General features: G+C 39.9%; 1 protein-coding gene across 1 annotated transcript in view; it reads left to right on the top strand.

Moving 5' to 3' along the window:
* The first annotated feature begins 286 nt into the window (after nt 1-286).
* Nucleotides 287-16,520, top strand: part of LOC126470639 (leucine-rich repeat serine/threonine-protein kinase 1) — a 375,607-nt gene continuing 359,373 nt past the window's right edge. The window contains exons 1-3 of the mRNA XM_050098623.1: nt 287-519; nt 13,148-13,304; nt 13,412-13,452. Of these exons, the coding sequence (XP_049954580.1) occupies nt 466-519; nt 13,148-13,304; nt 13,412-13,452 (252 nt within the window). The 5' untranslated portion in view covers nt 287-465. The remainder of the gene's footprint in view (nt 520-13,147; nt 13,305-13,411; nt 13,453-16,520) is intronic.

Genomic DNA, 16,520 nt, shown 5'->3' with positions numbered 1-16,520 from the left:
CACGCTTTGAGAAGTTACAAAAACTACAAGAACTTTCACTGTCATCGGTAGCGTCGTCTGCAACATCGGGACCCTTTGAGAGAGAAAGTGCGTCAAAAACTAGAGAGGAATGGAATAAATGGAAATAATGCAATGAACTTTAGTTATTTATGTCCATTCAGGTCATTTTGCTGTCTCTGTAGAATTAACGATGCATTACTGCAATAATTATTTCAGTTTACTAATGTCAAACGGGTTTGTATCTCATCAGTCAGACATGTCTTCGTCAAGATCTTTGAACAGAATGTTTATTTAGAAATCATTGACAGTTTCGTCTGTACGAAAGAAAGTAAAATCATTATCTCAATCATGTTGCAAATTTTACGTATTAATATTTCTTCTGGAAAGATAGTGTCCTCTGTTGTGGCTATATTTAACCACCTTTCCGGCTGTATATGGAAGAAGTAAGTGGGTGTCTACTGAACCATGGATAATTTGACTCCTGAAGACGAAGATTTTCCTGGCAGGCTTTTACACCAGGTAATCTCAAAATTTAAAATGCATGTAAAATTAAGCGTCTGAATTTGATGTGTAATATTTTATGTTACATGTATTAAGTGTGAAATATTCTTTTTTGTTTGTTGGATGAAAAATGTTAGATGATTAAGACAGCTTTTTGAGAAACAGGCCGCGGTTTGCAATGTTATATTAACAATCACTGTTTGAAGTTTCTACACAGAATAGGAGACTTAAGTTTCAGGAGAGAAGTACGAATCTTAAATGTGTTTCTCATTGATCATCATAGGATAATATAGTAGACAACCTGTAATGATGCAGCCTGTCTCATTGATAGTAGTCATCAATCCACGCCGTTCATTACATGGACATACTGATGTAATGTAGCACAAAGCAAACACAGAAGCGGTCACTCTTCTATTTCTTCCAGTTTACATACAGCACTACTTGTGACATATACTTATTATGTGGCATCCAAACAATGCTGCAGTCCAATGTGACACTCGGATATTTCTGTTTTGTACTGCTGTTTCGCCCCAGAAGAATTAGAAGTTCCTCATTGCCTCCTGATTTCTCAGGTAAAGTCAACTTGCATAGATTTTCTGTGTGTGGGTTGAGTGTGTTTGTTTTATGACAAGCAGAGACAATGTCTAGGGTTGTTGACAACTTCTGCATTCTCAAATATCTTGCTGTGGACAATGATAGCATGATTGTTGCTATCCATGAAATGTCAGTTCCCTTCAGGTAAGGGTTGGTCAATAGCATAAATGTTCTGGAATCAGATGTGCATCAATCTTTCTCTATGTGTCTTCAGATGATTAGTCTTTGCAGCTACTATCGTAGGTGGTACAAGGAAATTAATCAGTAATTTGTTAGGGGCTTTTTTCTCTTCTGTAAAACACTGGTAAACCCAGGCTTGCCCCCTTTTTTTGCAAATGCTGCAGTTATCTATAATGAAATACTAGCTAGTTTTTTTTTATATATAATGATTGAAAGTGGTCCAAAGATTGGTAGCTTGGTTAAATGTTCAGAAATGTGAAATTGTGTGCTTCATGAAATGCAAGAACATAATATCCTATGCACAATATCAAATAGATACAGTTGGAATCAGCCAATTGATACAGATTTACATTTGCCTGTACCATACATCTGCACTCTAAAAACCACTGTTGTGCATGGCAGAAGATACCCTCTCCCCCCCCCCCCCCCCCCTCCATATCATATATTAGGATTTCTTAAACAACTGTTGCCAGGGAAAGGAACTCCTCATAAGACAAATGGGCAGCTTTGAAAGATGAAATAGTGAAGGCAGCAGTGGATGAAATAGGCAGAAAGATCTGCATCAAAACAAGGCCTCCTTAATAGGTGACATTTGTTGCAAGAATCAACTGTGACAGAAATACTCTCCTGATATGTAAGGTATAGAAATACCCTCAGACTTCAAGAAGACTTTAATAATCTCAATTCCAAGAAAGGTAGGTGTTGATAGATGTGAGAAGCTCTGAATCATCAGTTTAATAAGTCGTGGGCCGCATGGGATTAGCCGAGCTGTCTAAGTCGCTGCAGTCATGGACTGTGTTGCCGGTTCAGCTTATTTACAAATAAGTAGAATACTTGAGGAAGATCAGTTGGATTTTCAGAGAATGACTATGCTGACACTGTGGCTTACCGTAGAAGATAGACTGATGAACGGCTAACCTACATTTACAGCATTTGTGTATTTAGAGAAATTATGGCAATGTTGATTGGAATACATTCTTTTAAATTCTTGACATATAAGATACACGGGGTAAAAAGGTATCTAAAATTTGAACAAAAACTGGACTGCTACTATGAGCAGTACATTAAAGGAAAACCCAGTATTGTCTGGAAAGTTCAAGTTGTATGGACGTCTGGTTTCAACTGGAGGAGTTGTTGCCTGAATCAGATGTGTAAATGTACATTGGAGAATGTGATGCAATGTCTGGGTGATCCACCAAAAGTGGTATTTTGTGGACAAAAATCTTCAGGCAGTGGGAGTAAATGATACTTTTGTTCTGTATTGCATGATCTGAAATACAGTGTTCCATTACAAAACAGGTACAAAGCTCTGTCTGAAGACAGTGAAAATGTGTGAAAAGTACTGCAGTGTCATAAAAGAATGCTTAATTGACCGAAACAAGCATAAACAGATTTCATTCACATTACAATCTAGGCTTAACATTCATGAATGCACAAACTTGCAGAGGAAAAACAATTATAAACTACAGAAATCATATCAGGCATTGTCATAAGAAGGTGAAGGGTAAAATATTCATCTTATCCACAAGCCATGGAAAGGGTTTACCTGTAATCATGGCAGAGAAGTATGTACAGTACGTAGTGACAAGAAACACAAAACCAAGTGTAGCATTAAGTGAAGTGCTCAGGTAGTGTGATAAATTGGTGAAAAAGGTACCAACTGGATCGTAATTGGCAGAAGTGGGGTTTCTACCCTGTCCGGCCATCCCGACTTAGGTTCTCCATGGTTTTGTCAAGTTGCTAAGATGAGTGCTGGACTAGTTCCTTTGATAAGACCATGACCAACTTCGTGCCCTATCTTCACCTAATCTTATCATAATTTGTGCGTGTTTATACATGTATATATTATTTCTGTCATGTACCTGACATGTGCTATATTATTGTGCTGAATGATCAAAGGACAAATAAATAAATAAAAATGAAAAAATTGATTCCTTTTATAGACTACCAAGCCCCCCCCCCCCCTCCCCACAACCCCCAAATATAACCAGAACTTTAGAGAAAACCCCGAGTCCACCTGTGCATATGTTCCTCAATCATACTGTTGTCATTGAAGGAGACTTTAATTGTCCAACAACCAAGTGGGATAGTTATAGTTCTGTAAGCAGTGGGTTTGACAAAATCTTTCTGTGACACAAAACAAAATGCATCCTCTTAAAAACTACATAGAGCAGATAGGTTGGAAGCTCAATCATAACAGTAATATATTAGATCTAATGGCAACAAATAGACCTGACCTCTTTGAGGAAATCATGTTGAAATTGGTATCAATGACTGTGAGATAGTTGTGGCAAAAAAGAACTGGAAACTTAAACAAGCAGGGGCAGGACCTTATAGAGGAACCGTAGTTCAAGTTTAGAAGAATAATTGACCAAGAACTACATACATACATGCATGTAGTAGAAAGGTTTGCAATGGGAGGTACCATCCATGTTATACAGTATCTATAAAGAAACTACAAAAGAAACCAGAATGACTGCACTTCAGTGTAAAATAAAGCATAGGGCTCTCAATCTGTGGCAGGTGCTAATGGAAATATGTTTGTCTGTCAGAAGGGAAAGCTACAAAGACTGTTAAAGATCTCAAGAAACCCTAAGAAATTCTATTGTTTGTAAAGGCTGTTAACTTGTGCTTTAGTGCCCAGACATCCACTAATGACACAAGAACTGAAATTCAGGAAGCAAAGCAAAAGTAGAAATGCTGAACTCCATTTCCAAATTTTGCTTTACAAGGGGGGAAATGCAGAAGTGCAGCTCCAGATACTAGTCTCAGCAGCATTAAAAAATAGTTGGAGTGGTTAAAACTAAAAAGGACTCCTGAGTTAGTCTATATTTAACTGTGATATACTGTACGTGCTGGAAACAAAAATCTGTGACCGGTAGATGCCTTTCACACCCATCTCTTGCAGAAACATTGAATGTTTTCCGAGCTTTAATGTAATGAAGTATCTCCATGCCAACCAACATGGATTCCAGAAACATTCACATTGTGAATCCCATCCTGCACTTTTGTCTACTCATGTTCTGAAAGCCATAATGCAAGGCAGCCCAGTGGATGCGCTATTTCCTGACTTTCGAAAAACATTTGTCTCAGCACAACACCAATACTTATTAATGAATATATGATCATATGGGTTGTTTGTGTTGTGGTCTCCAGTCCTAAGACTGATTTACAGCTGCTTTGCATCCTGTTTTTCCTGAGAAAGCCTCTTCATTTCCGAATAACTACAGCACTCTACAGCATTTGGACCTGCGTACTATCGTCATTTCTCAGTCTCCCTCTACGGTTTTTACTCCCCATATTTCCCCCGATACTGTATTGATAAGCCCTTGATGTCTCAGAATGTGTCGTACCAACTGGTCGCTTTTTTAGTCAGGTTATGCCACAAATTTCTTTGCTCCTCAATTTTTTTTTCAGTACTGCCTCAGTGGTTACATGAACTACCCATCTAACCTTCAGCATTCTTCTGGAGCACCACATTTCAAAAGCTTTTATACTCTTCATGTGTGAACTGTTTATTGTCCGATGTTTCACTTCCATACAAGGCTACCTTCAAAAAAGATTTCCAAACACTTAAATTTATATTTGATGTTAACAAATTTCTCTTCTTCAGACACACTAATCTTGTCGTTTCTAGTCTACATTTTATATTCTCTCTACTTCAGCCATCATCAGTTATTTTGCTGCCCAAACAGCAAAACCCATCTACTACTTTTAGTCTCTCATTTCCTAACCTAATTCCTTCAGCATCACCTGATTTGACTGCACTTCATTATCCTTCTTTTGCTTTTGTCAATGTTCATTGTATATTTTACTTTCAAGACACTGTCCATTCTGGTCAATTGCTCTTCAGAGTTTTTTGCTGTCTCTGGCAGAATTATAGTGTAATCTGCATACCTCAAAGTTTTTTTATTTCTTCTCCCTGAACTTTAATTCCTTCTCTAAATTTTTCTTTGGTTTTCTTTACTGCTTGCTCGATGTACAGATTGAATAACATTGGGGATAGGCCACAACCTTTTCAACCACTGATTCCCTTTCATACCCCTTGACTCTTGTAACTGCTGTCTGGTTTCTGTACAAGTTGTATATAAACATTCACTTCCTGTTTTTTACTCCAGCTACTTTCATAATTTGAAAGAGTGTACTCTGGCATATGGGTTGTCAAACAAAATTTGTGATGGAATTGAGAGTGTCTTGGCCAGAGGATGCAGAATGCGCCTAACAAGACAATTTATTAACAGATGTAGGAGTAGCTTCAGGTGTGCCCCAGGGAAGTATGTTTTAACTCATGCTGTATATTAATAATATACCTCAGACTTTTTAAGGTGATGACACTCATTGATAATGATGTACAGTCTGAAAGAAAAAAGGACTAATATTCAACCAGGTCTTGATGCAATTTCAAAGTGTTGCAAAGACTGGTGTCTTGCATTTAATGTTCAGAACTATTAAATTGTACACTTCCAAAAAGCATCTTCTTTCTCAAAATTTGTCCCACAATTTAATGGGATTCGCTCGTTTGCCTCTTCATCTCCACTTGTCACGATATTGTGCTTCGTCAGGATGGAGGGTATCAAGCCAGTGTTGCCTCAGACTCCCAATAGATCACTGACTAACAATTTTCAACAAAAACTCAGGTTTTTATTATTATTTCTTGACCTGCTCAAAGCATGTGCTCATACCAACATAGGTCCCCCATCTTCTCAACAGTAGGTGTCATGTTGTACTGCCTGAGAATGTCATCCTTGGTCACATTATTGTGAAGTGTCAGGTTACATGTCGAGAGAAGCATTTTGATTTACTGTGACTGCAAATATCACTGAATCTCCATTGGAATTAGTCAACTCATTCAAATGCCACTGTGTTAATGTCCGTGGGGATATGGTATGGAACATAAGCTCAGTTGTGGGTAATGCAGGTAGCACACTTCATTTGGTTGGTACGATACTGGGTTAATGCAATCTGTCTACAAAGGAGATTTCTTGCAAAATATTCATACACTGCATCCTACACTGTCTGACAAAAACACTGAAGCACTCGAAATACAAATGAAATAAAACTTCATGGGATTGAGCGGGAATGTGATGTTATTTTAGTGATTACAATAGTTGAGTCAAATTTAGAAAGAACTTGACAGTATGAGCCAACTTATCAGTATGATATTGCACCCCCTCTGGCCTGGACACGTGCACAAATTCCATTGGAAAGGCTGTCATAAAGTTGGCCCATAACTGTTGTAACTAGTCCTGAGTATCCTGGATACTGGCACTGGTAGGGAGTTGATATCTGAGATGGTCCCTCACATGTCCTGCGGACATATCTGGGTATCTTGTTGGCCACAGGAGTACCTCAACACCACGCAGACAGTATATAGAGACACATGCCAAGTGTGCACATGTATTGTCCTTTTAAAAAATGGCAATCTGACACTCTCACATGAGAGGGTGTCCACAACTTGCCATGTGTGCCAATAAAGAAACTGGACTGGTTGTTGTGTGCATTTCTGGATTCATTGATGAAAAAGAGAAGATTGGGGGAATAACCGTGGACCATTGCTGACACGCATACAAAATTACATGCCACTGTGGTGGTTAGTGTGGCTGTGAGTCTTCCTAGAAATGGGTCATGTGTCTGAGCCCTATCAGAGCTGTGCTATGCGCTAAAGTGGAACAACGTGTTAACATTGAATTCCTCACAAAACTTGGAAAATTCACCACAGAGACTTGCAGTTTTTTGAAACATGTTTATGGTGATCAGTGTTGGACACACAAGGTTTCGATTGTGTTAAGAGTTTCAAGGATGCTACGGAAGACACCGAAGATGATAAAAAATCAGACTGTCCTTCCACTTCAAAAACTGAAGAGATTGCGGAGGTCAGTGGAATTGTTTGAGTAGTTTCAGACCTTGCCTGCATCAATAAGGAAACCATTAGATTTTGCAAGATTATCTGGGCATGACAAAGATTTGTGTTACACTGATGCCAAGCATCCTTATAAACGAGCAATAGTAACATTGAATGGACGGCTGTGCTGACACTCTTGAAAACATTGAAAATGACCCTGATTATCCAACAAAGTAACTGTGTGTGGGAAACATGAATATTCTAATACAATCCAGAGACTAAGCGACAATCCAAGCATTGGAAGAGTCCTCAATCCCCTAGGAGGAAGGAAGCACACATGAGCAAATCAAAATTCAAAGCAATGATGATTGTTTTCCTTGATTTCTGAGGGGTTATTTACATTGATTGGGTGCCCGAAAGTCAGACTGTCAATCAGGCTTATTATGTAACTCTTCTGAAGGCCCTCCATGAATGTGTGTGATGAAAGAGACTAGATCTGTGGATGAATCGCACTTGGGTTCTTCGTCAAGACAGTGCGTCGGCCCATAATGTGATGCCTGTGAAGATGTTTTTGGTGAAAAGCAACATTCCAATAATTGAACATCCACTGTATCCTCATGACCTAGCCTCATGCAACTTCTTTCTATTCCCAAAACTGAAGTCTGCACTCAAAGGAATCGGGTACGAGTCCATGGATGCAATGAAGGAAAAAGTAATGAGCCTCCTCAACAGCATAAAAGAAAAAGACTTACAGCACTGCTTCCAACAGTGGAAAATTTACATGGAGCAGTGCAGCGATCGGGGTGGGGACTACACCTGAAGGGGACAACATTTAAGTTGTGTATATTTTCTCAGTAGAGTGTTAGCGCATGAGTCTGGTTTCTTTATTGCCACGCCTTGTGTGTCATACCCTGTGGCTTCATACACTATGACACCAGGAGTAACATTGATGTGCCTCTCCAAAACATTAGAAAAAATGGGACACCTCACTAGCCCTACTCGCCAGTGAGTCCATGCTTCCTGGTCATGGCTCCAATCAAGACAAAATTGTTTGTGTTGTGGTAAAAAGTGCTAAAGAGAACGTGTTAAACTTCGTCTACACGATAAATCAGTCTAATCTAAAAGCTGTAAATTCAACTAAATACCTAGGAATTACAATTACGAACAATTTAAATTGGAAGGAACACACAGAAAATGTTGTGGGGAAGGCTAACCAAAGACTGCGTTTCATTGGCAGGACACTTAGAAAATGTAACAGACCTACTAAGGAGACTGCCTGCACTAGACTTGTCCATCCTCTTTTAGAGTACTGTTGCGCAGTGTGGGATCCTTACCAGATAGGACTGACTGAGTACATTGAAAAAGTTCAAAGAAAGGCAGTACATTTTGTATTATCGCAAAATATGGGAGAGAGTGTCACCGAAATGATACAGGATTTGGGATGGATATCATTAAAAGAAAGGCGTTTTTCGTTGCAACGGAATCTTCTCACGAAATTCCAATCACCAACTTTCTCCTCCAAATGCGAAAATATTTTGTTGACACTGACTTACTTAGGGAGGAACAATCAGAAAGATAAAATAAGGGAAATCAGAGCTCTTACAGAAAGATATAGGTGTTCATTCTTCCTGCGCGCTATACGAGATTGGAATAATAGAGAATTGTGAAGGTGGTTCGTTGAACCCTCTGCCAGGCACTTAAATGTGATTTGAGGAGTATCCTTGTAGATGTAGATGTAGATTAATGGCAGCATACGCATGACATGATAATTCTGTAGTCTGGCTGCTACTAGTCTTCAACCAGAGGTGCAGGGTGTCTCAGAATGTTGCAGAGAGTCCTTTATGTGTTCTCAGATAACAGGCACAGATGTTAAGGGGATGCAATGTGCTTGGTACACAATGTGGCAGTCCTCTCTTGAGGTGCTCAGATGTGAGTGACTGGAATCTTGATGATGAGCATGCCTGCCCTCTGGTTCCTATGCAGTCCAACTTTGGGCCACTATCACACGCGAGTGTCCCACAAATGTGGATATTGCCCAATTTGAAGAGCTGAACAACTGGAGACTCACTGTGAGACCCCTTTCAAACTGTCAAACTCTGTTAAGTGCTGCTAATGCTGTCTCACATTAGTACACTGTGTCTCCATGTCCACCACAGTGTTCACACAACACCATCATACCCCTATATACCCTAGTAGGTCTGGTAACAACATTAGGCACGAACAACGCTAACACTCTCTGATGGCTTTCTACCTCTTACAGAGAATTGCAGCTCTGATCATTTTACATACAAGCTGATGGTGTGTACATATCGAAAGCTACATTGACATCTGACAATGTCTTTTGGGCCCTTCACTTTTTGTCAGACACTGTAAAGCATTGCTCAGGTGTGTGGGACCCATACCAAATAGGGCAGTAAGCGGTTATTGATGTACCGGGTGATCAAAAAGTCAGTGTAAATTTGAAAACTGAATAAATCACGGAGTAATGTAGATAGAGAGGTAAAAATGGACACACATGCTTGGAATAACATGGGATTTTATTAGAACCAAAAAAACACAAAAGTTGAAAAAACGTCCGACAGATGGTGCTTCATCTGATCAGAATAGCAATAATTAGCATAACAAAGTAAGACAAAGCAAATATGATGTTCTTTACAGGAAATGCTCAATATGTCCACCATCATTCCTCAACAATAGCTGTAGTTGAGGAATAATGTTGTGAACAGCACTGTAAAGCATGTCCGGAGTTATGGTGAGGCATTGGTGTCGTATGTTGTCTTTCAGCTTCCCTAGAGATGTCGGTCAATCACGATACACTTGCGACTTCAGGTAACCCCAAAGCCAATAATTGCACGGACTGAGGTCTGGGGACCTGGGAGGCCATGCATGACAAAAGTGGCGGCTGAGCACACTATCATCACCAAACGACGCGCGCAAGAGATCTTTCATGCGTCTAACAATATGGGGTGGAGCGCCATCCTGCATAAACATCGTACGTTCCAGCAGGTGTTTATCAGCCAGGCTGGGGATGATGCGATTCTGTAACATATCGGCGTACCTCTCACCCGTCACGGTAGCAGTTACAAAACCAGAGTCACGCATTTCCTCGAAGAAAAAAGGTCCGATAACGGTAGATGTGGTAAATCCAGCCCATACCATAACTTTCTCGTCATGCAATGGAGTTTCCACGACAGTTCTAGGATTTTCTGTAGCCCAAATTCTGCAGTTGTGGGCGTTGACAGACCCTCGAGTGTGAAATGAGCTTCGCCGGTCCACAACACGTTACTCAACCAATCGTCATCTTCCGCCATCTTTTGAAATGCCCACACCACAAATACCCTCCGCTTCACTAAATCGCTAGGTAACAGTTCATGATGCCGATGGATTTTGTACAGATAGCATCGGAGGGTACGCCAAAGTGCCAACCAAACAGTAGTGTATGGAATGCCGGTGCGACGTGCCACTGCATGAGCGCTGACTTCTCCGTGCATAGGCAACTACAGTCTCCATTTCTTCCTGAACTGTCTCAGCAGCATTACGCCTTGTGTTCGGTTGGCCACTACGGGGTCTATCGTCTAAACGACCCGTGCCTTCGAAATCATTCTCGCCACAGCTACATTTGTCAACGAACCTTTACCCATTTGAATCCCCTTCCTATGGCGATAGGATCGTAACGCTGAACTAGCACATTCCCCATTCTGATAATACAGCTTCACTAAAAGCGCCACGTCAACATGCTGCGACTGCTGGTGCATCTGATTCTCTCTCTAATTATAGCTCCTTTTATACACGATTGTCATGTGCAGTCACTGACATTTTGCTGTCCAGCTCCATCTGTCGGACATTTTGTGAACTTTGTTTTTTTGAGGTGGTCTAATAAAACCCCATGTCATTCCAAGCATGTATGTCAATTTTTACCTCTCTACCTACATTATTCCATGGTTTATTAAGTTTTCAAATTTATACTGACTTTTTGATAACCCGGTATACAGAAAAATGCAGTGTGGATGGTCACACATTCATTTGATCCACTAGAGAACATCTTGTAGATATGAAAAACCTGAACTGGCAGATGCTTGGATAGGTGCCAGCTATCCTGCAAAATCCTATTTACAAAGTTTCAAGAATGAATGTTAAGCAATAAATATAGGAATATACTACAGCCCAATATGTATTGGTCCCATAAGGACAGTAAAGATAAATTTATACTAACTACAGGTATTTAAGCAGTCATTCCTTCAGTGCTCCATAAGTGAAATAAATGGGAAATACCATTTGCAATGCACTTTCCACGGTAACCTCATTTTCTGGGCATCCTGGTGATCCTCATCAAAAACAGATGTTGGACCAAATTTAAATTTGTTGCACTGTTTCTAACTGTTAAAATAAAAAAATGAAAGTCCAGGATGGAATAATGACAATATTATGAAAAGGATAGTTGCTACTCATCATATAGTGAAGATGCTGAGTCACAGACAGACACAACAGAAAGACTGTCAAACAAAGCTTTCAGCCTATCTGTGACTCAGAATCTCCACTATATGATGAGTAGCAACTATCCTTTTCATAATCTTGTATCCAACTGTTGTCATATGTGGTGAACGGCCACCTAAATTAGGATTGAGTTTTTGCTTGTATCACACGCATTTTCCCATCCAAAAGCAAAAAGTGTATCACTGAATGACACTACACTTCCTCCATCTGGGTGAAAACCATCCAAACTAAGTGACAAATCAGAGTAATTTTTAACACATGGTAATGCCAGTTTGAATCACCCTCGTCTCTGCACGTAAACACTGAAAAATGTAAGTGTTACCATGATTTTTTATTGTATCAATGTACATTGCTACCCAGGCATTAAAGGAAGATGTGGAGTGTAAATAGATTGTACTTCCATGTTTTTAAACCCATAAATGCAAGTTTTTGATATACAACTTAAAATGATGTCACCACTGAAAGATTTAATCTGTTCTACATTTTACGTGCTTTGTCAGCTGTTGCTTAGTTTGCCAGGTATTAGTACAGTTGACTTCTTCTTCTTTAATGTGTCTGTTATCCCATATTTCAATTGGAGGTTCTCTGTTATGTCCTTTCCTGAGTATCATGCTTCATCATATTTGTCCATTTCTTCCAAATCTCTTTCTACCTCTTCCTCTCATTTCTTCCACATTTTCCTCTATAATTCTTTGTTGTAGATAATTCCTATGCAGTAAATGTCCCAGCCAAGAGTTTTTCCTCATTGTGATCAATTTTAACAATCTCTTTCCTTCCCCTATTTTCTTCATTAGTTCTTCATTCTTAAGTCTATCAGTCCACTTCACCTTAACCAATATTCTCCATAGCTACATTTCAAACCTTTTGAAATATTTTACTGTCCACTGTTCACTGCTGTATAATGTTCCACTTCCGGTGTAACTTTTCGCAGATATTTTCCTTGGCTCTATTGGAAATCTTCTAGCTTTTAGCAAGTGCTTCACCTTTTCAAATGCTTTCTTTGCCACAGATAGTCTCCTCCTTAATTCCTTTGTACAGCTTTCCTTCCATGTCACTAAGCTTTCCGGGTACAGAAAGTATGTGATTTGTTCTATCTTTTTTCTGCGTAAGAACATTAAAAGTACCATGTACTAAATAGTTAATATTTATGTTGTGTCTTCTGTCTGTAGGTTTCATAGAGGATAATTTCATGCTTCTTTCTTGAATACTTTTACTGCAGTGAAGTGACATATTGGCGTAGTTTAATGGCAAGTCAGTTTAGTTTTAGCCAGAGAATTTAGTGAAACTGACACAATGTGAATTTAGTATTATACCAAATACTCGTGGCCTGAGCTAACTGTGTATTGTATATGCAGTATTCTTATTTGTGTGTTTTGGTATTAACTTTGTTTTCTTCTTTTGTATGATTTATATACATTAGAAAATTTCATTAAATACATATATCAACATGTGAAACATGAGTGGTATTTTGTAATCCGTATATTTTGTGAAATATCCCTATTGTTAGTCAGTAATTGTAAGTTATTCTTTCTGCAGGCAGCATTATGGGATAATGCCGAATTGTTGGAAGATTTATTGCGTGGAGAACAGGTTGCACACATAAACAGTCAAGATTCTTGGGGTCGAACTCCTCTTCACGCAGCAGCAACTACAGATAATTCCCGCTGCTTGAGTGTTTTGTTAAATGCTGGTGGTATGTTTCTTTTTTTTTTCTTTTGTTTCTCTGCTTTTTGTGTTGCTGTAATAAATTTCAAAATATAGCATCAGTAACACAAATTTTATTGATTTTTTTTTTTTCAGCTGATCCGAATATTGCCTGTGGAATAAGAGGTGAAAATAAGGTAATAAGGTTTTAGGGTTATAAGTCATTTGTATTTTTTAACTCTTGAATGCACTGCAAGGCGTTTACTTGTGTGTTGTTAACAAGCTTGTGTTATCGAACTACACCAGTAAGTGAATGCTTTGAAAGTGTGTTGCGTATGTACCACGTAATGAACCTGTAGTGTATAGCTCCATCAGGAAGTTACTGTAATGTTATTACTTAAATAGCTACTCATAATTGGTGTCACAGACTTGTAGAGAAGCTAATATGTGAGAGATTGTATGTGTATGCCAGTACTGTAATATCCTTCTACCCTCATTTGAAATACTAGGTTATTATAAATGATTGAAGCAATTTCACAGGTTTATTGTAGCTATATTACAGTGCAAAAATACTGTGAAGGCAAAAAAGACGCCATCAACACCTTTCTGTGGTCGAACAGGGTCATGTAATAGGGCTGTGAGAAGTTGGATGTTCCATCTGCAGTACTACAGAAAAAACTTGGCAGGAATGTAGCCACTGTACATGGTTGCTGGTAGTGGTTCCCACAAGGATGTACAGTTGCAAGAAGGCCAGGCTCTGGTCAGCCACATGGCACTACGGAGAGGGAAGACCATCGTGTTCAGTGTATTGGCTGTGGCACATTGTACTGCATCTGCAGCAGCAATTTGAGCAGCGGTTGGCAGCACAGTGACACAATGAACTGTTACAAATCAGTTACATCAAGGACAGGTCCAATCCAAGTGCTCCGTAGAGTGCATTCCACTGGCTCCAGACCACCACCATTTGCAACTTCAGTGGTATCAAGCATGAACCCATTGGAGGGCAGAGTGGATGTCTGTTGTGTTTTCTGATGAAAGCTGGTTTTGCCTTGGTGCTAGTGCTCACTGAGTGTTGGTTAGGAGGAGGCCAGTTGAGGACTGGCTCACGACCTTTATCCATGCTAGACATACTGGACCTGCACCTGGAGTAGTGGTCTGAGGTGCAATTTCAGATGGCAGCAGGATCACTCTCATGGTTATCCGATACATTTTTACTGCAAATTTGCATGTCAGTCTGGTGATACAACCTGTTGTTCTGCCATTCATGAACAGATTCCAGCGAGTGTTTTCCAACAGGATAATGCTCACCCACCAACTGCTATTGTAACCCAACATGCTCTATGGACCATCGACATATTGCCTTGGCCTGCACGATCACAAGATCTCCAATTGAGCACATATGGGACATAATCGGATGACAACTCCAGCGTCATCCACAACCAGCAGTACCCATCGCTGTCTTGACTAACCAAGTGCAACAGGCATGGAATTCCTTCGCCCAAACTGACAGATGGTGCCTTTACAACACAATGCGTGCATGTTTGCATGCTTGAATTCAACAGTCTGGTAATTACACTGGTTATTAATGTACCAGCATGTCTCATTTGCAGTGACTTACATTAATCTATGATCTTGAAATTTTAATCACATAAAAAAAGTTACATAGACAAATGTATTCCCAAAATTTCATTACTCTAATGAGCTTTTTTTATTGGTGCAATCCCGCCCCTACTGACACTGCAGATATCAAGTTTATAACATCTACATATACATAAATACTCTGCAAGCCACTGTTTGATGCAAGGCGGAAGGTACCCCATACCACTGCAAGTTCTCCCCAAGTCTGGCTTAGTGTGTCCCTGTCAATCTGTTAAAAACCCTGTTGATATGAGCTCACAGTATGGTAAGTTTGAGTTTAGAGGAGGTGTAAATACCTAATCTTTCACATAACTTCACTCAAAAAAATTGCGTGGGTGTAGGTGGTTCATGGTGTGGGTTCCTGTAGTCATGTCCTAGTTCATGAACCATGGGTAATGTATGAGTGGCCAAGTATTTACCAGATACTTTGGAATAAGGCTGGGCATCTCAGACATATTCTGAGTCATGGTCACCTTTGTGCTCATATGGCAAAGACTACCAAATCCACCGGTTAGTCCCTCAACCGTTAGGGGTAAAATCCAATGGGACTCGGGGCAAGTAAGGCTAGCAACCTGCTTCCCTGGTACTTTAAATATGATGCTGGCAACAATCAGAGCAAAATGCCTCGGACCTTTGGAGGTGATGGAGTCCCACCTCTAATTGACAAACCAGGGACTCCTAAGATACGACTTGGCAAACAAATGGTAATGAGATGGGGAGCTATTAATATCAATGGGGGCTACTCTGGGAAGAAGGTAGAGCTGGCAGAGGCTGCAAGTAAGATGGGGCTGGACGTTTTAGCTGTTAGTGACATTCGGGTAAGGGGTGAGAAAGAAGAGGAAGTGGGAGAATACAAAGTCTACCTGTCAGGAGTCAAAGCAGGAATAGCACAATGGGGTGTAGGGCTTTACATCCAGAAAGAAATGGAACCCAGCGTAGTTGCAATAAGGTATGTAAACGAATGACTGATGTGGATAGATTTGACAGTGTCTAGCAAGAAAATTAGGATTGTGTCAGTATATTCGCATTGTGAAGGGACAGATCAAGATAAGATGGATAGTTTTTATGAGGCACTCAGTGATGTAGTTGTTAGAGTAAAGGACAAGGACAGTGTTCTGCTCATGGGTGATTTTAATGCCAGGATTGGAAATCGAACAGAAGGGTATGAAAAGGTTATGGGTAAATTTGGAGAGGATATGGAGGCCAACAGGAACGGGAAACAACTCTTGGATTTCTGTGCCAGTATGGGCTTAGTAATCAAAAACTCCTTTTTTAAACATAAGAACATTCACCGGTATACTTGGGAAGGCAGGGGAACCAGATCTGTCATTGACTATATAATAACAGATCAGGAATTGAGGAAGGCTGTGAGGGACACACACGTATTCAGGGGATTCTTTGCTGACACTGATCATTATTTAATCTGCAGTGAAATTGGGATTGTGAAGCCGAAAGTGCAGGAGGTCAGGTCCATATGTAGGAGGATAAGAGTGGAGAAACTTCAGGATAAGGAAATCAGGCACAAGTACATAAAAGCGATCTCAGAAAGGTACCAGTTAGTTGAATGTAGTCAATTACAGTCATTGGAAAAGGAATGGACAAGGTACAAGGACACAGAACTAGAAGT

This window comes from Schistocerca serialis, chromosome 1 (genome assembly GCF_023864345.2).
Source record: "Schistocerca serialis cubense isolate TAMUIC-IGC-003099 chromosome 1, iqSchSeri2.2, whole genome shotgun sequence".
Classification (NCBI taxonomy): domain Eukaryota; kingdom Metazoa; phylum Arthropoda; class Insecta; order Orthoptera; family Acrididae; genus Schistocerca; species Schistocerca serialis.
The sequence above is the reverse complement of the archived record's forward strand: the minus strand, read 5'-3'. Positions and strand labels throughout refer to the sequence as shown.